Here is a 27,875-nt window from a genome sequence, read left to right on the forward strand (position 1 = left end):
AATAGGTGACATTTATAAAGATCTTTGAAAATGTTTGTGCCATGTAAATTTGCTATGTATTATTGTTATAGGAGAATAACCTAACCAGGCAGCACTGAACAGGGGAAAAGTGGTAAAGGACCTGAGTTCAAATACAACCTCTGATACTTCCTACCTTGGGCAGGCACATATTCCCTGAGCCTTAGTTTCCTCATCTGCAAAGTGAGAGGATGGGACTAGAAAGCCTCTGAGGTCCTTTCTAGATTGAGTTCTATAATTTTACTTGATTTTCCTTTGTTATTTTCTTTGTTGTTCTGTCCCAATTCAATAGCTTGCTCTTTGACTTGTGATTCCTTCTGGTTTGTTGGAAGAGAATGGACTGGTTGAGTGTTTAAGCTCCATCTGCATAACCATGATTATCCATACCCCCCCCCACTCCCCCGCACCAAACTTCCAAAGTCATATGGGATTCGTGCTAAAGTTTTATGACTCATGGAATATGGGAGAGATGCCAAGAGACTGGAGATGAGCAAAGGTCCTAGATTTTTGCCAACTCTTAGACCAGTGAACCTAAGATTGAGTCAAGGAAAATTCCAGGCCTGGATATTGGTAAGCATTTAAGGAAATGATATTTACCAACCCTCAACATTAATTCATGAAGGAACAAGTCACACCAGAGTTGCTTTCTGCTTCAGTAGATTTGTTTTTTGTTTTTCTGATAGGTTGGGAGGCGGGAGATGCCCTAGGAACACTGAACCAGAATTTCAGCAAAGCATCTGGCAAAATCCCTCATAATAACAACCATGGAAAAGATAGAGAGATGAAGGATAAGTAAATGCTAATATTGTTCAGTTTGTCCAGAATCCGAATGGCCAAGCCTAAAGAGTATTGATTAACAAATTAGTGCTAATGGAAAGAATAGTTGTCCATGTGTTTGTCCCCTCTCCCCTTTTCCTTCTCTTCTCCCCTCCTCTTCTCTTCTCTTCTCTTCTCTTCTCTTCTCTTCTCTTCTCTTCTNTTCTCCCCTCCTCTTCTCTTCTCTTCTCTTCTCTTCTCTTCTCTTCTCTTCTCTTCTCTTCTCTTCTCTCCTCTCCTCTCCTCTCCTCTCCTCTCCTCTCCTCTTCTCTTTTTCCCTCTTTTTTCCTTTTTCTTCCCTTCCCTTCTCTCTTCTGCCATTTAAATTTCTTAAATAGTAAATATTGATAGAACACATCTAAACAAATGGTCTTTAAGGAGTCCTTAATAATTAAGAATGTAAAGAGTCTTGAGACTCTAGAATTGGAGGACTTGTACAGAAAAATGAAGCAGCAAATTTCAGTTCAGTAAACGGAAGAATTTTTAAAATAAGAGAGATGTCCTTAAGTTGAATGTTTGGCCCCCAGAAGATAGTAAGGTATTAGCTTTCTTGCTCTGGAGGGTCTTAGAAAAGCCTTATCTAGCATAGGTATTGGAAAAGAGATTTCCAGCAATGGGTCAAGCTTGCCCTAAGTGACTTCTGAGAGCTTTCCTAATCCAGGGATGAGTGCTTTGCTGCCATCAGTGAATTTGGGTAGCAGGAATATATTATGTCTGCATAAAATTGGTTCCAGCTCGAGGAAGAAGGGGCAACAAAAGGGAAGTAGGAGATGGCAAAGACAAACTTCTCTTAGAACCCTCCTTCCAGAAACCAGATGGAGGAACGCTCTCTCCTCCAGCCCCCTCCCCCACCTTCATTGTTGAACTTTATCCCCAAATTAAAGGTTAAATCGGGCAGGGGTCTGCCAGCTTCTGTGATCTATCATCCTTTGTGTCCTCTTTCCCCTGGTGGAGTCAGTCTCCATACCCTGCCTGTCATTTGACTTTTTGAAGTCCATTCGGATTACCTTCTCTGCCCCTCAAAAATCAAGCAGGGGGTGCTTCATGGAGGGGGTGCCTAGATTTAGCTGTAAGAGACATTAGATAGATAGATGGGAGATGGATGGATGGATGGATGGATGGACAGATGGACAGACAGATAGATAGATGCCTAAAAGCAAAGTGACTTAATCCCTGTCTTTTTTAATTTTATTTTTATTGTCATGAAAAACCCACTTCCATATTGGTCATTGTTGTAAGAATAAACTCATACATAGCCCAAACCCCAAAAATAAAACCAGAAAGACACTGATGTGAAAGACTGATTCCAGCAGTTCTTTCTCTGGAGGCGGAGAGCATTCCCAGTCATAGGTCTTGCAGGATTGTCCCAGATCAGGGCATTGCCGGCTCTCCTCTCTTCAGGCATCTTCCCCTACTAACCAGCTGGGCTGCCTAAAATCCTACCTTGAGAGCCATCTTTGCCATCTTCAGAATAGCCCGTGAGGTAGGGAAACCTAAGGCAATAACATGTTTGTGTATGCGCACATATACACATATAATTAATTGTATACACATAGGTGTATATGCTTGTACAAACACAGAGCTATGGGCATTTGTTTTTGATCTTGTCCACCTCTTTGAACTTGGGATTTTCTTGGCAGAGATAATGGACTGGTTTGCCAGTTCCTTCTCCGACTCATTTTACAGATAAAGAAACCGAGGCCAACAGGGTTGTTAAATGACTGGCCCAGAGATACCCAGCTAGGAAGTGTCCGAGGCTGGATTTGAGCTCATGAAGCCCAGGGTTCCTGGCTTCTCTGGCTGCTCCTGCACACCTATGGAACACATATAGTTCATTGCATATATTTATGAGTGTGTATGCACACCCGGCTCTGTACCCTAAGAACCACTGGGCTTTCCCATTTCCGGCTCTTCTCTGTGTGAGGTTCTCACGAGCAGAGCCCATTTCACAGGCTGGTTACACCCCCAGGGCTTGGCACCTGCTCAGCTTATTAAGCTGCCACGTGGAGACGGTGGCAGAGCCAGGCTGTCCTGGGTCATCTGGGACCAGAACACGGGAATGAGATGAGGAAGGGGCTTAGGGGCCTTCCGTGAAGGGCTCCATGCCCCATTGGGGGCCCCTGCTAGGACAAAGGGGCTTGGCTCAGTCTTCTATTTGTGTGTCAGAGTTCTGGTCATGGCCGACCCAGTTGGCCACCATGAATGGTCCTCCTTTATTCTCTCTGCTCTCTAGTCTGCACCCAGGACCGGCTCCTCTGTACCTCGAGGAGTGAGCTGGCCGTTCCTCCATTTGTCCAGAGGCTCTTCTCCCCTCCACATCTTCAGGCTGGGAAGGCAGATGGGGCTCAGAGCCATTCCCTGAGTAGGTGGAAGCAGCCCACCGCCCAGGGTGCTAGGGCTCTCTTTCCTCGCTGTCACCAGTGCCGACAGGCGGGGGCTTTTTGATGTTTGCAGGGGTCCCGGCGCCCTCTCCCCCTTCTTCCCCCCCTTCGTCGGTCTCCTCGGGGCGGAGGAGCCAGCCTCAGTGCATAATTCACCCCGGGTTTCAGGGACGGGAGGAAATCCGCAGAGGCCTCTGCCAAGCGTCCACCCAACATCAGAACAACATGTGCGAGTCCCCTTTGATGTCAATTCCCAAACCAGGGCCTCCATTCCGTGCTCAGAAGGACCCGCAGCTTTGAAGCTGGCCTATAAACTGAGCTTTCAGGAATCAAGTAGTCTGTCTCTCCTTCACAGAGTGGACGGTGCACCCTGTAAAGCTGTTGCAGAAAATCGTGAACAGCTGATAAATAATTCTTTCTGGAGGGATTCCTTCTATGGAAAGGGGGTAGGAAGCCCCCCCCTTTTAATTGAATTTCTCTCTGTTCGGGGAAGTCTTTTTGTCCGGTCTTTTCACTGCGGACACTCAGGGGGCCCCGCTTCACCTGCAGCCGTCCCCTAGGCAGGAAGCTTCCTCGCTGCTTCTGTCCCCCCATTCCTCCGCCTCCGTTAGCACCTGTTTGTGGATGGCCTGCCTCGGCTTGCCACAGGGCTACTCCAGAGGCCAGCAGGTGCGGGGGACAGTCAGGAGGACCCAGGACTCTGGCCGGGCCCCTCAGGCCCGGGGCCTGGCCCTGGCCGCTCTTCGGTCTTAGAGCCGATACTCGGTATTATTGGGTCTAAAATAAATCTGTATCACGTGCAGGAGGGGGAAACGGCCTCCTGCTCACTGTCCTGAGCCCATTGTCTCTGGGTGGGGGCCAGCAGCCGGCAGCCTGACCGGGCAGGGAGGCTCCGCGCACCAGGCGGACACGCGGGGATCTGGGGTGTGTGTGTGTGTGGGGGGAACTTAGAGAAAAGCCTCCCTGGGGCGCGGGCATTCGGCCTTCGGACGCTTCTTTTCCGAAAGAAGAGCGAAGTTGGACTCCCTGGTCCCGGAGCAGAGCCCAGGCAGGGGCTTTAGGAGGAAGTGAGACGTCTGGAGAAGGCGGGGCCCCGCCTCTGACAGTCCATCAGCGGGGCCAGGGCTGGTCAGCATGGATTCAGCCTTGCTCTGAGCAAAGTGCTGGCGAGACAAGGAGAAATGAGTTGGTCAGAGGTGCTGCCGCTGGTGAGGGGCCTGAGCGGGGGGTGGGGGGTTGCGGGGGCAGCACCCACCCCACCAGGGCTCCGTCCCAGGCGGAAGGCTCCGAGGACTGGCCTGCCGGGAGTCAGGGCAGGCTCGTGTGACAACGGCGGAGAAAGCGCTAAAAAAAATGGATTGGAATGAGACGGGGGAACACTGGACCCGATAATAAACATTCCCCCTAAGGAAAGGCTCTGATCCGCAGAAAAGGACACTGACGGGGTATTTCTATTACCAGAAAAAGTTCAAATGACGCGAGAACGTGGCCCTGCAGAGCGGCGCGTGGGCGAATCTGTGGCCCTTTGGGGGTGCTTCCTGGAGCGGATCCTCCTACAGGGCGGGAGGCTTTGGGCCCATTTAAATGAGAAAAGGCCGGCTGGGACGAGGACTCGCCCAGAGGGCAGAATTGTTTTCTGTTCCGGAGCCCTTCGTTTGTATATGCCAGAGAAAAAAAGGAACCCCGCCCCCCACCCCCCCCAAACCTGGAGAACATCTCCAGGTGGGATGTGTCTGGTTTGGGTCCAGCCTTCCCAGAGGGAGCCGTGGGGCTTGGCCACCCCAACGTAGGGGAGGCCTCTGCGAGGAAAGGCTCCGAGGAGGCAGTGCTGGGAAGGGGGGGGGGCTCCTTGGTCCTTCTGACCCCCCCCCAGGGCTTCCGGTTGAACATGGAGTAGCCTTGATGGCGACTCTTCCGTCACCCGTGTCTACGTTATGCCCATTTCCTGACATAGTATAGATTTAAGGGCAAGATGGGTCTGAAATGACGCTTTTCCCATTCTTTGCCAAGTGCTTCATTCATCTTCCGGCTGACAGTTCATTGGAAGCCCCAGGTGGGTAATAAACTGCAGAGATGCCTTAGGTATGCCCTTGAACCCCCGTAGCTGCTTCTCTGGGGCAAGACCAGTGCAGGAGTTTGGGGAGAGCCCTTTGTACCACCGGGAGTTCTAGGATAATTTGTACCAACCACATCAAGTTGAGGCTCTTTTTTAATTCCCCCCCTTCCCAGCTGGTGGGCCAAGTACCGAAGTTTGGCTATCCTTGGCCTTTGGCTCCAGGCCATCCCCATCTCCCAAGAACTCAGAGCAGCCGCTGGGCCATGCGGCCTGGTTGCCCCATTGTGCCTTTGGGGTCCTCCCAGCCCTCCAGGCCTGCCTGCTGGGTCCCATCCAGGAGCAGCTCTCCAAGATTTCCTACCAAACACCTGTGACACTAAAGCCCTGGAGCCTTCCCCTTAGTCTCAGCTCAGGCCTCTCCGGGAAGCCCAAGTCCCTCGTGTCTCCATTTTTGTCCGGATCCTCTGCCAAGTCCACATGGGCCCCCTAGAACCCTTCCTGGATGGCAAGTTCCGTGAGGGCAGGGAGCCCTGGTGCTTCTAATGAGGTTTTCCTATGTTCCTATAATTGATGTTTTTATTTCGACATGTTGTGCTGAGCAGTTTCAGGTAAAAGGGCCACTGGCTTCACCAGGCTGCCTGAGCAGCCCCAGCCTGGCAGCTCACTGAAATGCAGAGGCTAAGGGGGGGGCAGCGGAGAAGCTACACCTTTAGAGGGACCAAAGAACCTTTTTTTCTATCAGTATGAAATTTAAATGTGAACTTTAGCCTCAAGGTCTAGTCCAGAGGGGTCAAACACAACACCCAGGTAAGTGTGCCTCTGCCTCTGCAGATGACTTTGACCCCCGGATCCAGGGAAGTGAAGAGACCTGCTAAGATTATGCAGCCATTTGGTGGCTACACCCAAGAGTGAGGAGAGGAAACATGCCTGTATGCCTAGCACGGTGTTAAATGCTTTATAAAGCGCGTTTCATTTGACCATCATCATCTTGTGATGTAGCTTCTATTATTACTTTTTTTTTTAACAGATGAGGAAACTGAGGCAGGCAGAATTAGAAGTTAAGCAACTCACCTCATATAACACTGCTAGTGCCGGAGGATACATTTGAACTTAAGTTTTCCCAACTCCAGGCCCAGGCTCTACTCACTGTCATCTAGCAAGTTCTGGGGGAAAAACCAAACCAAACCTGAACAACTCGTTTAAAAACAGTAACTGCTCATAAACTTAAGCTGGAAAATAAAGCCTCATCCAAAAAGAAGAGGGGAACTGGCTTTTCTAAGTATCTCTGTGTGACTGATAGTGACAAAAATATCTCCACTGGAATAGTGGAAAATTTTCAGCTCAAAAATGAAGTCAAAATCCTGTTAAGAAAATAGCCAATTGGGGGCATCTGGGTAGCTCAGTGGATGGAGAGTCAGGCCTTGAGATGGGAGGTCCTGGGTTCAAATATGACCTCAGACACTTCATGTGACCCTGGGCAAGTCACTTGACCCCCATTGCCTAGCCCTTACCGCTCTTCTGCCTTGGAACCACCAATAATACATAGTATCAATCCCAAGGATTTAAGGATTATTGTTTTTTAAAGCCAATTAAATAATTTTTTCCATTATTCCTGACTGATCTCTCTTTTACTCGCTACAATCAGTAGCTAACAGAGAGACATAATAGAAAGGTGTGGACCAAGTTCTAACACTCCCATTAACTTCAAGAGAGGTAAATTACCCTCATTAGGCTACAATTTCTCCAGATAGAAAATATCTGCATTATTTAAATCATAAAAGTATTTTAAGAAGCAAATGAAATCATGTCAAAGTGCTTCTTAATCATACAGCACAAAAAACAGAAGTTATTTCTAAATGAGGTTGTTCTACCCTCAGAAAAAAACCCAATGAAATTAGAAAAGAACTTAAAAAAACAAAACAAAAGCCAAAACAGTTAGTTGGAAGAGGACACATTGTTTTAGTCTCTAGCTTAGTAAAGCTTTACCAAACTATCTGATGCTTTTTAAGTTTTAGAGAATGACAATAGAAGAATGATAAAAAAAAAATATTGGAAACATCTCCTCCCATGACTTTAAAATAATTATCCAATTTTAATTTTGCTGTCACTCTTTAAAAGAAATTAATTTTGTTTTTCTGATCCACTTAATTCTGTCACATAACTTACTACTTACTGCAAGATATTACAGTATGCAATACATTGTATGTTGGGCCAAATCACTGTAAAGGACTATTACTTGTTTTGAAAAAATCCCCTTCACTGGGGCTAGCACAGTGTTATCCCAGCCTAATAGAATCTACTGCCACAATTCTTTGGGCCCAAGAAGAGTAGAGCTAGAAAAATAACAATAAACTAAAGACCCATTCTTTTTGCCAGCTAATAATAATAATAATTATAATATAGTATCAATGCCAGGAGAAATTTCCATGATGAACAGTTCTACTACATCAAAGTATTATAATTAAAGAGGTATTTTTCTCATAAACGCACCATCACATTATCAAATTAACTTTTATAAGAGAAAACATCAGGGACAAAAAAAAAAAAGAAAAAAAAAGGAACATACAACTGTCAGAAACACCCACGAAACAGTACTAAGAAGTTTCAACAATGTTCCCCACATAATTTCATTAGAAGGGGATTAAAAAAAAGTGAAGAGGGAGTAGTTAGAGGGTAGATGATGATAATGTGAAAGGAAGCTGGGAATCATATTTATTTGTCTTTTGTACAATGCAACTCTTATATTTTACAAAAATGGATATAATCATGCCCATAAAATTGTAATCCATGGCATCTGAAAGCAAACACTCTTTGTAATTATTTAAAAGGGCCTTTTTTTAAAATTATAATACAAAGGTCTGTGCTATAGAAGCAGTCCTCCACTGTGCATTATAACAATAAGGCTTACTTTGAATACAAAGACTAATCACACTTTCGGAGTTATGAACCACTGGACTTAACAAACATCATTTTGTAATTGCTCTTTGCATCCTTCTTAGCTTTGGGGTCCTCCACTTCCTCTGGCTGTTCAGTAGCAGGTAGGTCTTCAGCAGATTCCTCTTTCTCAGACTCTGAATCACTTTCAGAGTCCTCTGGACTTTCAGGGTCAGGTGAGTCATCATCATCGTCATCGTCATCATCATTTCCAGCAGCATCACCTTCCCCATCAGGATCCTCTAACTAAAAATTAAAAAAAGGTATGTCCTTTTCATAATAGGATCTTGTGTTAAAAGATACAATATAGGAATCTGAAAAGTCTGACAGAAAGAAGGAAAGGACCTAATCTCTGCCAAAGATTTAACTTGCTTTCCTTTTTCAGAGTTATTATTTCATTCTGAATGGCTTTAAGGACAAAAAAGGACTAACTTTAGCTTAATTATGCTAATTAAATCTTTTAACAAAAATTATTTGCATTAACTGTTGTTGAATTGTTTCAGCTATGTCTGACTCTTGACCCCATCTGGGATGGAGATCTTTCTGGCAGATACTGGAGTGGTTTGCCATTTCCTTCTCCAGCTCATTTCACAGATGAAGAAACTGAGGCAAACAGGATTAAGCGATGTGTCCATGGTCACACAACTAGTTAAGTGTCTGAGGCCAGATTTGAATTCAGGTCCTGAGTCCAGGCCCAGCAATCTATCTACTGCACCAACTATTTGTCATAAAATGCCACTTTTTGGTAATCGAACAGTAGATATTGAGTCATAAGACCATAACAAACACATCACTGATCAACCCTATCAGCTTTAAAATAATATTCAGGATTACGTGGAACTTAAGAGTGACACAAGAGGGACAAAAGACACACAAAATGGAACCTTCATTAGCTAGTTAAAAAAATATGACCTAATTAGTTGGTGTCTTATCTAGAGCAGTGCTGTCAAACTCAAGTAGAAATAGGGCTGCTTAATAAATAGGGATTCCTGTGGGCACATATTTAGAAATCTACATGCTAAAGCATTTTAGCTGCAAAATTCCAGAGCATAGAGATAAATTATCGATTTGTAAAACAATCTTAGATCAGAGGTGTCAAACATGAGGGTTGCATTTGGTCCATAATACTCCAGAGTGAAGCCCAAATAAAATTTAAAATGTAGTTCCTATCTGATTTTCATGTGCTGATATCTTAATGAAAAAATATCTAAGTATGTGTGGTTTTCTAAGTCAATTCATGGCCTACAGAGATCCTTATGTATGAAGTGGTTTCTATTAGTTTGGCATTACTGCTCTAGATTATTTGGGAAGGAACCCATTAAAAAAAATAGTACAAATAGTAGAAGTAACATTTCATGTGAATCGATTCAAGTTGAACCTCTTTTTGTATCGCCAACAATCTTGCAATCCCCAGATTAGTATTGATCAACATTCATCAATTCTACTTAGATGATGTCTTCCCCATTTATGAAAATAAGTTAATCACTACCTCACTGAAGCCAAGTCCACAATGTCGCCGGTATCTCCCTGATAATTTACTGTCCATACTCTGTTGATACTGAGACTCCAGTTCTTCATTCATTTTCTTGTCTTCTTCCCCTGCATGTCCAGTGTACTTTGGTTATGTTTCAGTCAAATTAATAAAAACATTTGATTACACAAAACAACCATAATACAGATGGCTATAATATACAGGGCTGATTTTTAAGTTATGATTTAATAATTTTAACTTTGTAGATGTACTCGAACTCCACAAACACTTACCCAATAAATCAGAAGTGTCAAATTGGACTATCAAAGTACTCACTGTACACACTGGTGATTAATTGTTGTTAAACCAACATTCTCAATTTCAAAGTGTTTAACCCAACAATTCTAAGTAAGCAAACAAGGCATCAAGAGATTGTAGTTTTTGTACTCTTTCACTAGACCTCATTTTTCAGTATTTAAACTAGTATCCTCCGTACATAGTTTTGTTCAAGTCAAAACTCATGCTACAATTTTAATAAATCAGTTCCCTGCCCCCTAAAACCTGACAATCATATTAATTTCTGGAGTATTTTTAGAGCTTTTCTTTAGACTTTAAGTCTAGATATTAATTAGAAGACTAATTTAATTTGCTGGGAGGCAGACAGCATGACAGAAAGGTTCAGAGACAGAGGACCTGGGATCAAACCCTATTTATCACTTGTGGTGACCTTGGGCAAGTCACTGCATGTTTTGAGACTTAGATTTTCTCATGCATAAAATAAGAATGTTAGCTCAGATGGTTCCTAAGGTGTCTTCCCATCTCTAAACTTATGATTTTATGAATTTACTATGATTACTATGAACTATAGTTGTAGGTACTAATGTAATGGCAAAAGAAAGCAAGACACTCAATAATGACAGTGAATCTCCTTTATGTAGGTAAAATCAACATCAAAATGATCTTATTAAGAATAAATACACTAGCACGGCAAAATAATAAAACTAAAGTACAAAAACCACCTTCATTTTCATACTTAAAAAAGTTTAAAGGAACTGCATATTGGCTGAAATGTAAAGTCACCAGATCCAATTAATCCACACAATTAGAAGTTATGTACACTTCTGATATCACTAAATTTAAATGCCTCATTTTAATTTTACATTCTTACCTGTTCTGAAGTGAGATGTTGACCTGTGATCTCCTATAACAAGACGGCCAGTGTGTTCTTTCTATTTAAAAGATGGAAAATTAGAAGTTGTTAAAATAGCTTTACAAATACACACCCACACACACAATCTTTCATGTAGATTAGAATGCTTCTGATATCCACAATTGTGTTCTGATATGTAAAAAAATCTTAAATCACTCAGAATCCCCAGAGTCTTTTGAGCCCCCCAAAAAATCTGCATTCAAAAAACATCTAAAGCTTTTTTGTTTGAAGACTCAAAGCAAAACATAAAATGTGAATTTTGGTCATAAATACATATAGAGAACCCTAATAATTTGCAGACCAGCATAGCCCACCAAAAGTTAAAAATTTCTTTATTAAATAAGAGTTAAATGTAATGATTTTTACCTACAATTTCCCAAACTTAAAAAAAAAATACATCTTACCTTCTGTCTTAGAAACCATACAAAGTATAGGTTCCCAGGCAGAAGAGCAATATGGGTTAGATGATTGGAGTTAAATGACTTGTCCAGGATCATACACAGCTAGGATGTATCCTAATCCAGATCTGAACTCAAAACCTCCCGTCTCCAGGCCTGGCTCTCTATGCACCGAGTCACCCAAGTGGATAGAGTATTGGGCTTGGAGTAAATGAAAACATGAATTCAAATATGCCAAATAGACTACTAGCTTGTGTGACCCCAGACAATCACATAACCTGTCTGCCTTAGTTTCCTCAATTATAAAATACAGATTAAAAGAGCACTCCTAGGTTTGCTATTAAGGGCTAAATGAACGATCTGTAAGGTGCTTAGATCAGTACCTGACACATAAAAAATTGTTCCTTTCCGTTATAGGAACTTGGAAAAACCTTAAATCATCTAGTTCAGTGCCTTGATTGTAGCATACCTATGTGTCATGCACTGTACTAAGTGCCAAGAATAAAAAGACAAAAATGAAAGTCCCTGGTTTAATGGACCTTAAGATTCTATTGTGGGAAGTAACAGGTATATACCCAAGTATATACAGAATATCCCACCCTAACCCCAAAGGCAGTTTTTGGGAGTGACTATCTGGTGCCATCAGATGCTACTTGAGTGGAGTCTTGAAGTTAATCAGGGATCCCAATAAGCAAAGATGAGGAGGAGGGAATGCATTCTAGGTAGGTGGTAGAACCAGTACAAAGGCATGGAGATGGAAGATGGAGTGTCATAAGGGCAGACCATGGATTAGGCCAATATTGATGGGGCCCAAAGTGCAAGGAGAAGGATATGGAATATAGAAAAAGCAGGAGCAGGTCAGGTTGTAAAGGCAGTAAAACAAACTGAAGCCCCAGAATTTTAAAAACATATATCCAATATATTAAAACTATAAACTTAAATTGAAGAAAAAAAAACAGTTTAGCCTATAAACTAGATCTATAAGCTAAAGAATACTTTGATTCCCATTTTTTTTTTTTTGCCATTCTTTAAACCTGTCTATACAATCATTTTGGTTCAAAACTATCAAAACTCCTTAACAGGTTCTAGTGTTTTAAAATTTCTACCTTCTCAATCTTATAAAGTCTTTTTTAACATTTTCCTCTCATACTTATCCTACTTTGCTAATGTCACCACATACTTTAGTTCTTTATTTTCATATGCTTCTTTTGAAAGACTGTCACCCTGGAATGAAGGACAGAGATCTATATATCATAAAGTGATGTTCTAAAAGAATACAGCTGCAATATTGTCAATATATTGTTGCACGTTACACATTCTGACATGTTCAGGAGGTAAAGGTTCCTACAGCCTAACCACTTAAAGAGAGTTTTAATACTTTAAACAGTTTAATTTTCAATATATTATCAATCAGAACATTTTACCTAAACTTTTTCCCCTTCTGTTATTGATTTTTCTATCTTAGGGGATCCCACAAGAGAACTTCATTATTTGTAATGTTTTAATTTCTCATGGATGTAAAAAAACCAACAAAAACCAGAACAACCCCATAAACACCCTATGGAGTTGTTTGTTAATTCAATAATTTTACCTTTGCCCAATCGTAAAGGTTTTATGTAAAATTATGTTCCTTATCACCTAAATAAGTAAAGGATCTATGGTTCAATAAGTATAGAGAACTCCAGATGTGGAAACTGCCTTATGTTTAAAAGCATATAATAGAGATAATAAGTATATAATATATATAAAATAATTATATTTATGGTTTACTATATTTTGTATATTTATAATTAATATAGCATTATAGTATATATAATGATGACTAATTATATAGTAATATAATTATGATATAAGTATATAAGAGTTTATAAGTATAAAGATAAGAATTGAAGCCAGGGTTCACTGATTCCTAATTCAACACTATACATTAAAAAACAATTTCTTATTCTTTCTTATGTGTTTATTTGGTTGTTAAATTTTGTAATACAATTAATAAAATAATAAACAGTCTCCCCTCTCTGTATACAGGCAGTTGCTAAAATAGTTCTGAACTCTGACTAGGTTAACAAATATTCTCCTAGAGACTCATATTGTAGAGCTAGTGTTATTTATGTCAGGATGAACTGTAAATCGACAAGGATAGATATGTCCCATCGGATTTAATGTGCAATGTCAACAAAGTCTATAATGAATAGGAAAGCCATCATAACCAACATTTACAATTATTATTGTTAGACATCAAGAGACTCCATTATATGTTTTCCAACTACCTATGTAAATGGAATTTGATGCACAAAATGTCAGTCAGTGTAGTTTAGTGGTTCTGCCACCTGTTGGACCACAATTTCTCAATTTTTTCATTTGTAAAACTGGGATAATACTTTTAACACCTACCTCCCATGGGTGATGAGAATGTATACTATGTGCCCTATACACTTTAAAAAAAAAAAAAAACCTTTACCTTTTGTCTTAATAGCAACTCAAACCATAAGGGCAAGGGCTGGGCAAATGGAGTTATTAAGTGACTTGCCCAAGTCACAAACCTAGAAAGTGTCTTGAAGCCAGATGTAAACTCAGATCTTCCAAACTCCAAGCCTGGTGCTCTATCCACTGTGCCACTTAGCTGCCCCATACCCTATAAGCTTTAAAGGGTCTATATTATTACTTTTCAATTCTTTGAGATAGTCTCCATCATAGTTCTTTGCCTGTTAATTCCCGTATTTTCTTTCTTTTTTTAAAAAAAACCCTTACCTTCTGTTTTATTGGTTCCAAAGCAGAAGAGTGGTATGGGCTAGGCCATGGGAGTTAAGTGACTTGCCCAGGGCCACATAGCTAGGAAGTATCTGAGGCCAGATTTGAACCCAGGACCTCCCTTCTCTAGGCCTGGCTCTCAATCCACTGAGCCACCCAGCTGCCCCCAATTCTCACATTTCTTTAAAAACAGTTGTAGTATACGCACTATTCTCATTCTATTGTCTTTTACTTTGAGTATTTCATAAACAACCTATTTCCTGTTTTTAAATTATTTATTTTTTAAATTAATTTAATTAATTAAAATTTTATTTTTATTTTTAAAATAAATTTATTAAATTTAAAATTTTAATTAATTTTAATATTTTAATTAATGTATCATTATTTAACTCCTACTGTGAAGACACTTAGGAAAAAATTGTCAGGATTTTCCTCCTTTCAAATACCAATGAATTATCTTGAAGCACGAAGTCTGTCTGAAAAGCTCATTATTAGATATTGGCCATGGGAATGATTTTTAGCTAAGAAACAACTGATTTGTGATTTGTGTTGGTGGAACTTTATTTAGTGGTTATTGTAAGATCATGTGTGCCAGTTCATTCTCTATTAAAAGGTGTTTCCCCTTATTACTTGTTTAAAAATAAGAATGCCGCACAGGGAAAGTAAGGGTTAATCAGAAGTCTGTGCACTCCATTTATGTCCATATTTCAAGAGATCTAGAAGAAGGGAGCTTAGCACTCTAGGTATTCAGCCTGGGGAGAATTTGCTAGATGACAAAGACAAATTCTGCTTGGCTGGAGATGGCATAGAAGGGCTGTTATATGGCTTTTCTGGGGGATTACCCACATTGATGAAGTCAGGGATTTAACAAATTATGTAAATGAGTTTTAAAAATCCTTTAATCTTAGTGAATTCATTTGTCATTAATACTGACTTTTCTGGGTATACTATTAGGTCACCAACAAATAATATTTTGACTTCATTTCCAAAGTTAATCCATCTAATTCTTGTCCTGTCATAATGAGATTCCTTATATATTTCTACTTCTGTGTTAGGATGTAAGATTTTACTAAAGTCTGTTCTGCATTGACTTCTATGATCTTAGATGATTTTGAAAAATGCGCATGTTAATGATGCATTGATAGTTTTCTCTAATATTTAACTTGCTTTGCATACATGATATGAAACCTGGTTGGTTATAATGAATGAAAATTTAAATATATTGCTGCATACTGTTGGTAAGAAAATTATTTAGTAATTTTACAACTAAGGATTCTTTTTTTAATGCTATCTTTGCTTGCTCTTAAAACCAATACCATATATGAATAGTCTAGAATTAACCTAAAATTCAACTTTCTTACTCTATTGTCCAAGTCTTTTTATATTGTCCTTCCTATTCATTAACCAATAAAAGGTCCAGTATTAAACTATCTACAAGAAGGGTTACCACTGGGAGACTAATTTTTTTTTCTTTTATGGCAACCCACAAATGGATAAAACTGCAAAATGTGCTTTGGTTTTCATGGCCCCTTTCGGCTTCTGAAGTGAGAATGGGAGGAAAAGGAGTAAAAAGTGTTCTGATAATATAGTTCTAGTCTGCCTACAAACATTAATTTTATTCTTTTGGCCTTAATATGTAATTCTTTAAGCCAACAACTGAAGCACCGAGTAAACAAACTATAGCCATACTGATATCTTACTTTTAACTAAAATCGGACGATATAAAGAGGTTATAGCTTAGAGGGTTCTCAGTTTTCCTCAGAGAAGCCAATCAAGGACTTGGTTTTACTATTTGTCTAAAGGTAACAAGAAACGATTTTTTTGGACACTTAGTCTCTTGTCTTATATTGGCTGTGAGAAACATAATCAAACATATCAACACAAGATAACTGCTATATGTTAACATCTATTGCAGAAAACTAATTTCTCTAAATAAGAGTCTCTAAATAAAAACTAATTTCTCTATAAATAAGATGCTCCAAACTGAACTAATATCCTGATACTATAGGACTTCAGAAACAAGGTGCTTTGAGAGAAGGTAGCAAAAAACTATGTTGTAACATAAAATCTGATATTAAGAAATCAAAAAAGCAAAAGACTTGCAGACTATTCAGAAGCTGTACCCCAGTATACCATCAATACTTGCTTTTAAAAAGGCAGCTAGTGGGGGCAGCTGGGTAGCTCAGTGGATTGAGAGCCAGGCCCAGAAACAGGAGGTCCTAGGTTTGAATCCGGCCTCAGACACTTCCCAACTGTGTGACCCTGGGCTGGGTCACTTAACCCCCATTGCCTACCCTTACCACTCTTCTGCCTTGGAGTCAATACACAGTATTGACTCCAAGATGGAAGGTAAGGGTTTTTTTAAAAAATAAAAAGGCAACTAGAAGGTACTGGATATGGCAAGTATCAACTGGCATCACAAAAAATGAAACTGACTACATCTTAGATTCTTTTCTACAAATATTTCTGCTCTAAATTAAGTAAGACAAAGTTGTATCTAAATGGAACTTGTTATATAGAGCAGTCATTTGTGAATCAGCAATCTGTTCAGTGAGATTACTGACTAGATTAAAGCAAAGGTCAAAGTAAATACCAAATTCGAAAACATTATAAATTTGAGCAGATACATCAGTTCCAAATAAGCTGATGCTGAAAAATGGGAAATGGACAACAGTAAGATACAGACTCAATGTGGACACAAAGTAATTGCTACACTAAGATAGCTAAAAATTCCAAAATTGCTTTTGAGAACAAACAGCCTCCTTACTATATAGAGAGAAACATGGGAGCTAAAGGCAGTATCAATTTATGGCAGAAAATTAAGGAAAACGATAGTAGACTATCTGTACTCACTAGACAGTGGAAAACCTTTTAAATTAAAAAAAAAAAAAAAAAAAAAAAGAATGAGACTTGGTTTTGAGATCCAGCTAAGCCAGTTTACCACCATGAAATGGAGAACACGCCAGATACAAAGACAATAGTGAACGACCACATTTGGACTTGATGACTTCCGTACCCAATGAGGACATGGATTACTTGGAAAGACTGAAGTTGGGAAGAGAGGCTTAACCTGATCACTACATACCAAAGTGATGTGGAGGCAACATGATTTGAAAGGTATTCAGGGGTCACTTGTCAAAATATATCTCAAAAAGACAAAGATTCCAAAAGAAGGAGAAGTTCACAGATGTTGGCTACCTCTCTCTCCATTCCCAGACTATTAGGTAGTATCTACAACTATTAATACTACCCAAATGCCCAGTTTATCATCTCTACAATTTTTAGAAGAATGATATATGAATACATACTGAAAATATTTCTTGATGAAAATAAAGGAACAGATATGCTTTCAAAGCTAACTTTTTATAGTTTACCTTTTAAAACCATACAACTGACTGCCAAATAGTCACAAATGCCATATCTATTGCTGATTTTAAAAAGTGCCGTTTTCAAAAAAGTTATCTTACATGGTTATGTAAGATTCTGAGATATACCATATGACACTACAGTAGTTAAATTTACATGATACAGAGACTGATACACTGTGGTACAATCAAACATAAGGGACTTCTCTACTAGCAGCAATGCAATGATCCAGGACAATTCTGAAGGACTCATGAGAAAGAAAACTAGCCACATTCAGAGGAAGAACTGTAGGAGGAGAAACACTGAAGAAAAACAATTGCTTGAACACATGGGCTGATGGGGATATTATTGGGGATGTAGACACTAGACGATAGACAACTCTAGTCCAACTATCAATAATATGGAATTAGGTCTTGATCAATGATACATGTAGAACCCAGCGGAATTGAGCGTCGGCTAAAGGGAATTAGCAGGGTTTGGGGGAGAGGGAAAGAACATGAAACATGTAACTATGGGAAAATAGCCAAAACAAACCACAAAAATAAATAAATAAAAAAAGGGGGGGGGGAGAAATAAATTTACACGAATTCAGAAATGAATGGACACTGAGAGGGTTTGCAGGCAGGAATAACTCCTAAATATCATAGATATTATCAGCTGAAGGTTATTTTTTAGCTTCTTATAAATGGTTTTTTTTCCCCCAAGTTAGTTATTGCAGAATTTTTTTAGAAGTAGGGGGAAGGTAAAGAATACACCTTGAATGGTTGCTCTATTAAGTTATTGGGATTTATAATTTAATGGGCTTTTTGAACTCTAGGTGTCCATTTTAGACTTCCCAGGATATTAATCTATCTGCAATTATATACTTCACTTCCATCCAATTCTCTTATCCCCCCCATCCCAGTTGCCAATCTACCTTGTGGTTTACTAGGTAGAGGCTGAGCAAAGAATGCAAGATATAGAGCTGCCACTACTCCCTTTGAGGGTAAAAATTAGAGCTACAAAGTGAATGAAGTGGTTTTATTTTGAGGTGAGGATTTAATTATTGCTCCTCCCACCTGCTCTGAAACTCAGTGTGAAAAAAGAGGCATGCTTGGGAGCAGTGGTAGAGCAAAGCATCTCTGTAGCCCATACTGGAGTGGGAAGGCTGTGATACTTCTTGACAGAATGTAATGGGGGAGGGTGGTACACTTTTTTTTGTTTTGTTTTTTGTTTTCTTGTGCACTGGTTTTTTAATGGCAGATCCCTTAGAGGCCAACAAGGTGTAGAGTGTAGAGAAGCCTTTCTAGCTGACTTTGATAAAGCAAGAAAATTGCTTTAAAACTTTTTTTTGGTAAAATTAGTACCATCTAATTTGTAGGACTGGTACGGTTCCAACAGAATAGCAAACATTTCTATAGCACTTTAAGATTTGCAGAGTGCTTTATTTATATTATCTCATTTAATTTTCATAACCACTGTGAGAGGGAGATGCTATTACAGATAATGAAACTGAGGCTGAAAGAAGTTAAGACTTCCCCAAGGTTACAAAACAAATTGTCAAAGGCAGAATTTGAACCTAGATTTTTTTTTACCACAAAGTCTAGTACTCCACTCATTATACTACCTGGATATCTACAACGTTTTAGTCAGCATTATATGAAATACTCCCATATATTCCTTCACAAAACTATTTTGGTCTGTTTCTCAGGAAAGACTCATTTCTCTTTTTTTTTTCCTGCCACTTCATCCTTTTAACTTTACTTTTACCTATCAAATAATCCCACGATTTAAAATATGGGCATAACAGAGAAGGATCTCATTCTCAGGTCAGCTCTATTCCCAACAAATTTCCCATGTGTTTCCTCCTCAAAATTTAAGAAGACGTTTCTGATTAGCTAACGTGATACAAAAGAATGAGATGGAAAAGCAATAGCTCTTTCCTCCTTTTAAGCAAACTGTTTTCGCCCTAAAATTTTAAGTTGTTTTCCACTAAAAAAGATATTATTTAAAAAAAAATTTCAGCTTTTTCATATTCCCTTCCCACCTTACTCACCTTTCCAGCTCCCATTAGTCTTAAAAACTTTTGTTTTCTTTCTTCATTGCCCAGGTCGGCTGCCTCCCAGTTGCTAGATCCAATCTAGACAAGAAATTACCATATTAGGGCTCCTTTTTGAGGGAAAGAGGATATTAACATGTACTGAAAATTTTTTTAAAAATTAGTCTCACATCTCAAGTTTCTTATGTAGCTTACTCATGAAAACTAACGACCAAATTGGCTGTGTATATAAATGGCTTGTGCATCATCTACCTTCTCTCCTCTCATCTGTGGTGGACCCAGAAGACACTTAAAATATGCAACAGACTAGTTTCCTTTGCTTGTGTTCTATTTTCATTCCTTTGAAAGCTTCACCTACTTCTATGGTTTCAACTATCACTTGGATTTTGGTAACTCCCAAATCTGTATTCCCATCTGACTTCTTAATGTCTTCTCTGAGCTTTTTCATTTCCCTAAACCTAATGCTTAAAATGTTTTAAATAAGAGAAACCATAAAATATACAATACCCCCTCCATCATTATCTAAACCACAAACCCTTCAAAATGTTCCCATTTCCATGAATGGAATCAACATCCTTTCAGTTACTCTGGTTGACTTTTTAAAAAATTATCTTTAATTTCTAACCTCATCCACTGTTATGCTGATTCTTCTTAAAATCTTTTATAACCAAAAGCAAAAATCCACTCAAGAGTCATATTACTTACTTTCCTGAAGGGAAATGCACAATGCAGCCACTCACCTCTCTTTAATACATCCTTCAAGAAGATGAGAAGTTGCCACTCTTATCTCACTCTGCCTAGAAACTAGTTACTCTCATGTATAATTTGGTTTTACATTCTGGTTCAAATTCTTCCCTCTGGTCAATTAAACATCAACTAAATTGTCTCGCCAGTCTCCATATCATTAGTTCTACCACATCCAAGCCTTTACTTGTGATTACTGAATTATCTTCTCTCCTATAACTGATTAATTTATCTCCTCCAAGTAGAGTTCCCTGATCTACTCAACTCACCTGGAACTAATCCCTCTGTCTACTCCCACATTCCAACAGTAGGCACTTCTAGGTCTATATGGTTGAATTTGGACCTATTATATCTTCGTTGCCCCTCTGAAATCACTTCATAAATTATTTTGTTCACAATGAGAATAAAAACCTGTTATTGGACAATGATGCTTTCTATTTTATGGTTAACATTAAGTATAAATTAATTTCATCAATAAGTTTAAAAAAATCTGTTTATATTTAATAAACTTTATCATTCTACAGTAATTCAAAATTTCAGGTAAGGCTCCTCAAAAGTATAGACTCCTATCAAATAACAAAAGTCTATCTTCCTAAAAAGAAATTTAGACACTTACAAGATACACACACATAAAAAAACCCTTACCTTCCATCTTAGAATCAATACTGTGTATCAGTTCCAAGGCAGAAGAGGGAATAAGAGTTAAGCAATGGGGGGTAAGTGACTTGCCCAGGGTCATGCTGCTAGGAAGAGTCTTAGGTCAACTATGGGAAACCACAGTAATGTATCAAAATACATTATACTTTAGGCTTGTATGGAAAGATCCCAGAGCTGAATCTCCAACTGTGACCAAGTTTTTCATTTTCTTAATTCATTCTTTTGTATAATAAAATGTTTGTTGACACTTTTACCTTTTGTGAATTAACTTTCCAATGGTTTTTTTTAATAGTAGGTAATGCCTCTTTTCAGTTTTAACATTGAAATTTTTGATTTGAGTTTGATTCCAATTTAAAGGATAAGATAGTTCAATTATCATTTTATATTTAATGGAAGAGGTGAGATGAAATGTTTTCTTTAACATGACAACCAAGTTATTCTAAAACCCAGGAATATTTACATAAATTACTGAGTCCTGGGTCTAAAAAAAGAAGATAACATTTCCAATTTTTTGTTGCCAGACATAAAATCACCAAAATAATCTTCTAAAATTAAAGAATTCAAGCCTCCACTCTGGTTTGCTCAACAAACCTGACCTTAATTTCCTTGCCCGTGTTTTTGAATCCTTACTTTCTTAGTAACAACTCTTAACACAGAGATTAAGGGCTAAGCAATTAGAATTAAGTGACTTGCCCAGGGTCACATAGCCTAGGCATTGTCTGAGGCCAGATTTGAACTCAGGGGCTCTTGACTTGGGAGGGGAGTGTTATCCACTATACCACTTTGCCCACGTTTCTAGGCAAAATAATATCTAAAGGTCAGCAGTAAATTCTCACCTACCAATTCCATTATTTTTATTTACTACATGTCTTCCTGAGATTTTTCAAAACAACTAACACACTTTTCCACTTCTTTGAGAAGCAGACAAGTTATTTCTTCCCTATTCTGAAGATTGTATTATCTATCACCTTCTAACAGTATCATTTGTTACTAACAGAAGCGCTGATAAACTGTTTTCCAGTACTCAGGGAAGCACTAAAAGTAAGGACCTCTGCACATGGACCCAAGGGAGGAAGACTGATGGAGCCAGGCTTGCTGCCCACCTCACTCCCATCCCGGGGCCAAGGCCAGAGACCTTATCACCCCAGTAATGACTGCAAGGATGCAAACGTCCAGAGCTCGTGCATTCTCACGGGTTAACTCTTAGCAACCCAGACCAAGTCTAGACCGGCTGTAAAAGCGCTCTGAGATCTTTGCTACACTCGTGACAGCTTAGCCTTGGATGTCCCCCATCCCTGAGAAGCCCAGAAGGGAACAGAGCTCACAGGGGTCAATCCAGCACTCCCCCTCCCCATCCTCCTGGCCCGGATCCTCAGACACAAACCTCCCACAAAGGGGAAGCTCGGTGGCGCACGCGCCCGGGCCCCTGGCCGCCGGGGTGGGGAACCCCTTGGTCCCTCAAAGCCCTAAATTAAATATAGGGCGCTCCCAGCCCTGCCACCCCCAGGAAGGGAGACGAGGCGGCCACTCCCTCAGCCCACACTTTCCAATTACGCTCTCGGGCCTGGGGCTCCCCCGCCTCAGGCCACCCCAGCCTGGGACTAGAGTAGACGAGTAGGCCTCACTCGCCTGCCTTCCCCTTCCCCCTCCCCCGCCATTGTTATTTACATCGTCGTCAGGGGAGGCTGAGCGCTTCACCCCGTGCGGGTGGGACTCTCGGGCCGCACTCATCCTCCCGCCGACCCCGTCAAGGGGAGCGCCGAGGCCCACTGCTTTCCTCCTCCGCCGCCGCTGGCACCCACAGGCAGCAGCAGCAGCTCAGCTCAGCGCAGCTCAGGATGGGTCGAACCGGGCCTCCTCAGCGAGCGTCGTCGTCGCGCCCCGCCCCCGCCGCCGACCGACGTGACGATCGTCCTCCCCCCACATCCTTCCGAAGCCGTCTGGGAATCGTAGTTCTCTGGCTCGATCGTCTGTGACAGAAACAAAGAGAATTAGCGGGGAGATGGACTACAACTCCCAGAAAGCTGTGCGGCGCTCTCGCGCTGAGTGGCGGGAGTACCCTCGGAAGCTCCGCTTGCTCCGGCCATTCTTGGGGCTGCGTTTGAGACTCCAGATTTTCGGCACCTGTCGAGAGGTAGCCCCTCGGCTCTTTTTTAAGACAGAGACACGGACTTGGCTGTCTCTGCTGTCGTTATGAAGCCCTTGGGTTTAAAATTCATTGACATAAGGCCATTCTCCAGGGACCCCGACAAAACATTAAAAAATAAAAGAAAATGGCTCCTGACCACTGGAACTTGTGCGGATGGGGACTTGCGTCGTTCCCCTGGGTGGCTTCTTCGGCGGGCAGCGGCCTAGTGAGCCCATCTAGGTCCTTCCGCTGCTCACTGTCATACGCATTTACTCATATGTCCATATAGTTAGGCTGGCACGTGCCAGAATACCTGCTGGGGTAGGTGACAGGTATTGGAGGCTGAGTAAATTCGAGCTTCCCGGCAGGTGGGGGTGGGGCAAAGCAACAAAGGCTGCTGGAGGCCGATGCCGGCCTTAGATACCTAGGCTCAGCCCGTGATTCTCCTAGGCCATCTCCACTCCCATTTTATAGAAGATGAAACAGTCAATAAGCATTTCCTACGGGTCTACTATATGCCAGGCACTGTACTTGCCTAGCCCTTGGGATACAAAGGCAAAAGATGATCCCTCCCCTCAAGGACTCCCAGTCTTGATGGGAAAGACAGCATACAAACAACTACCAACTAAATAGGTAATAAAAGAAACCAGCATTAATTCAACAGTAATAGCTAAAAGGTTTGATATTTTACATAGCTCAAAAATCTGGCTGACTTTTGGGACCTCTTGTCTGGCATTTAACGTTTGCAAAGGGCAACAATATTAATATATAATATATGTATATGTTGTACATTTATATCATATATACCAGTGTGTGTGTATACACATCCCACCTTTTGCTTAGAATACTGAGTATTGGTTCTAAGGCAGAAAATGGGTCATGCCTAGGCAATTGGGGTTAAGTGAATTGCCCAGGATCACACAGCTACAAAGTGTCTGAGGTCAGATTTGAACCCGGGCTCTTCAAACCCCAGGCCTCCAACTCTGTCCACCCAACCAACCTGCCCCTGCTATACATATTTTAACTAATTTCATCCATGCTCTCCCCCGGAAGGTGGGGATTATCTTCATTTTACAAGCACAAGGAGGTTGTTACTTCTCTAGCTAATAGTCAACAAGCATTAAGTCCTTACTATGTGCCAGCATTGTTAAGTACTGTGAATAGAAATAGTAATAATGGCATTTATATAATTCTTTAATGTTTGCAAAGCAGCATTAAATGTTATCTAATTTAATTTTCACAGGCTCCCTGTGAATTAAGTGCTATTGTGATCACCATTTTACAGTTGGGTAAACATGCAGAGGGAAAGGGTAAGTTATTTACCCAGAATCACACAGCTAGTAAGTGTCTGAAGCAGGATTTGAACTGAGGTCTTCCTGACACCCAGGCCAGTATTGTAGACATTGCATCATCTATTTGCCTCTATAAATAAAGGCAAAAGCAAGGTCCCTGCCCTCAAGGAACATTTATTAAGGGCGAAGTATTGAAACACAAAAATAAAATTAGCCCTTGTTCTTAAGAAGCTTACATTCTACTGGAGAAAAAAGGTATACAGATGAAAAAATACAAAATAAATACAAAGTAATTGGGTTGGGGAATCAGGGGAAGTCTCTTGTTGGAGATGGCACTTGAGCTAAGCTTTGAGGGAAGCTAGAAATTCCAAGAAACACAGAGAAAGTGGGAGTGCATTTCAGATTCAGGGACAACTCATGTCCTTGTCCCTTCTTGTACAGAGAACAAGTAGGTCAGTTTATCTGGAAAGGAGAGTTCATGGGTTTGGGGGATGAGAGATAAAATATGTCATCAGCCTGGAAGGATAAAGTAGAACTAGATTGTGGTGACTAATTGCCAAAAAGAAGAATTAGTATTTTATCCTTGAAGTAATAGTGAGCTGGAGAATCACCCTGAGCAGAGGGGCAACACGGTGAGAATTGTTTTAGGAATCTTAATTTCAAACTGATCAGAGTGGGTTGGAGGAGTTTTCAAGGAAACCAACTAAAAGTCTATCGCAATATTGTAGGGTTGAGGTTTTCCCTCAAGGTCGCAGGGAATAGGTAGCAGACCCAAGATGTGAATCCAGGTCCTCATAAAAAACCAAGACTTTTCACCTCAGTTTGGTGGTTATCATAGTGTGTCTTCAGTGGCTCCCTATCCAGTGTAGGATAGAATACAAACTCTTTAGCTATGCATTTCAAGCCCATCATAATCCGGCTCCAGCCAGATTTTTAGACATTTTTTTTTCCATTTTTAGACTTCCATTTTCACCTGACTGACTTTAACGTACAAAGTGTTTCTGTCTTACTATTTCCTGAAGTTGGTATTATCTCTCTCTCAATCTTTGGGAGGCACTCCTCCCTCTTAGAAGCCCTACCTATCCCCAGTAGAATGAATATAAGGCCCTCAAAGGCAGGGACTGTCTCCATTTGTCTTTACATTCCAAGGCACATATCCCTAGCACAATGCTTTGCATACAGTAGACACTTAACAAACAAGGAAACAAGCGGCCAGAAAAGTGAAGTGACTTGCCCAAGGTCACAAAGAGAGTAAATAGGATGACAAGGATTTTAATCAACTGACTCTAACCCATTGGTTCTGATACAAATTTATGATGGCAATAGGGAACCCATTGTTGACATGTATTTTACCTTGTGTGAAACCTCTTAAATGCAAACCTTTCCAACGCAGATATTTTAAGATATCAGACAGCCATAGAAGAGTATCAAAACTCATGGTGAGTCTAATTCTTTAATAATTAGAGTTTAATTTATTCTACCAGAAGTAGGGCATGTGTTCTGCTCTATCTTTGGGACAGAGAAAAATACAAAATAATGTTTTATTCTTAAAAAAATCCAGCTGGAAAAAGAAGCATCTTAACTTGGCAATTTTGCTGTGATAATGAGCCATGCCAGAGGAGGAAACCACTCGTTAATACTAATGATAATGAAATCAGCAATCTTTTTCATGGGAAATATTTCTTGGTAGTGGCTAACTACTTATTCACAATAGGTTTAAATCCTGTTGGACCCCATATTTCTACTACTATCTCTATGGTATTTCAGTTCTGATTTAATTCAATTAACTAAGCATTTATCCTGTCTACTACATGTCAATCACTGTGCTCAGTCCTGGGGATAACAACCAATATATAGCATTTTAAGGCTTGCAAAGCACTATGCCTATTATTGCACCATGATAAGATTGCACTTAGTAGCCCTATGAGATAGGGATTATTATTGTCCCCTTTTTATAGATAAGGAAACTAGACTATAGAGTGAAAAAAGGAAAATAGTAAATTCTCATGGAATTTATATTCTGCTGTAGAACAAATTCAGAAATAAATAAATAAATAGAAATAAATACGTACAAGATAATCTGAGGAGGGTAAAAGAACTAACAAGTAAGTAGGCGGATCAAGAAAGGCTTCCTTTAGGAGGAATAACCAGAGTTGAACTTTGAAAGAAGGGGAGTTGGGGAGGTATGAGTGATCAGGTCAGGCCTGTGATTTAGGAAGATTACTTGGCTGAATAGGAAGGATGGATTGAAGAAGGAGGAAACTGAACTCTGGGAGGCCAATTAGGAGGTGATGGAAGTAGTCTAGGTTTCCAAAAAGGCAAGAAGTGAGTAAGAAATTCATCCCAAGTATTGGAAATAGCCTGTGTTTAGTTAGAATCAGAGAATCTTAGACTTGGAAGGGGCCTCTGAGGTCATCTTGTCCAATTTACTCTTTTACAGATGAGGAAACTGAGACCCAGAGAGATCAAATGATTTGTTCTAGCTTACACAGACTAGAATTTAGATCAAGGCCCTCTGACTCCAAATCCAGTGTGTTTGCATGGAAGAGGAAGGAAATGGATCTAAATCTAAAGATTTTCCTTGTTTATTTACCTGGAAATGCATCTTAAAGGGTATAATGTAAAACAAACCTAGAAATATAGGGTGAAACCATATATTGTGAAGCTGTCTAAATGCCAACCTGAGGATTCTGTATTTTGTCCTAGAAGCAATAAAAAGGCACTTATGGGGTGGGAGGAGGAGAAGGAAAAGGGCGTGTGATTAGATCAGACCTGTGATTTAGGAAGATTACTTTGGTATCATGTGAAGGATGGATTGGAGAGGGGAAAGGACTAGAAGCCACCAATTAAGAGGTGATTATAGTATTCTAGGTTAGAGGTGATGAGGACCTGAACTAGGGTGCTGGCAAAAGGAGTGGGAAGAAAAGAGTAGGTGTCAGATATGGTGGGAGAAAGGGGAGTTGGCAAGATCTGGCAATTTCCTGGGAAAAAGAAGAGGAAAGAGTTGAGGATAACATAAAGGTTGTGAACCTGTTTGGCTGGCAGGATGCTGCTCCTCTGGACAGAGAGTGAAATTTAGAGGAGGAACAGGTTTAGGGATGAGATAATGATCTTTGCTTTCAGCACACAGTATTGAGCTTAAGAAGCTGCTGAGACATCAGGCAGAGATCTCTAGCAGGCAGTTGGTGGTTCTGGACTGGAGCTCAGGAGAGAGATTAGGATTTACAAACTTTGGGAATCATCCACACAGATATGAAACTGATAAGATCATCAAGATGAAGGGAAGAGGGCTCAGCAGAGAATCTGAAGAGTTTTGTTAGTCTGATCCCCCCCCCCCAACCTCCTCCATTTTACAAACAAGGGGAAAAGGTGTAAATAATGGTCATTGGACCCAAGTCACCTAGCATGACAAAGCATGAATGGTGATTCAACAAAAAATCTTAGAAGTACTGGAGATATAATAAGAGCAGCATATTTATTTATATACCTTTTAAGGTTTACAAAGTCCTTTCTTCACAACAACCCATTGAGATAACTAGTTGAAGTATTGTTCTCCACATCTTTCTAGAGACTCCAGTATTATTTCTGAGAGGGCCAACAAAAAGTCTGTATGAT

At 40.3% G+C, this 27,875-nt stretch overlaps 1 protein-coding gene across 1 annotated transcript; it reads right to left on the bottom strand.

The window, feature by feature from the left end:
- Positions 1–7,955: 7,955 nt before the first annotated feature.
- Positions 7,956–22,718, bottom strand: C6H11orf58 (chromosome 6 C11orf58 homolog). Its single transcript, XM_044680799.1, has 5 exons — positions 22,509–22,718; positions 19,437–19,520; positions 10,845–10,905; positions 9,695–9,804; positions 7,956–8,451 (listed from the first exon to the last, which is right to left on the bottom strand). The coding sequence occupies exons 1-5, from the start codon at positions 22,569–22,571 to the stop codon at positions 8,212–8,214; spliced, it is 558 nt and encodes a 185-aa protein (XP_044536734.1). The 5' UTR covers positions 22,572–22,718; the 3' UTR covers positions 7,956–8,211.
- Positions 22,719–27,875: the final 5,157 nt, after the last annotated feature.

This window comes from Gracilinanus agilis, chromosome 6, assembly GCF_016433145.1.
Source record: "Gracilinanus agilis isolate LMUSP501 chromosome 6, AgileGrace, whole genome shotgun sequence".
In the NCBI taxonomy this organism is placed as follows: Eukaryota; Metazoa; Chordata; class Mammalia; order Didelphimorphia; family Didelphidae; genus Gracilinanus; species Gracilinanus agilis.

Bases quoted from the DNA above. Each gene is read 5' to 3' on its own strand.
- C6H11orf58 (XM_044680799.1), bottom strand. From the start codon at position 22,571: ATGAGTGCGGCCCGAGAGTCCCACCCGCACGGGGTGAAGCGCTCAGCC. The intron at 10,906-19,436 runs GTGAGTAAGGTG...TCTTTTAAATAG, and splicing joins GACTAATGGGAGCTGGAAAG to AAAGAACACACTGGCCGTCT. The intron at 8,452-9,694 runs GTAGTGATTAAC...TTTAATTTTTAG, and splicing joins GTGGACTTGGCTTCAGTGAG to TTAGAGGATCCTGATGGGGA.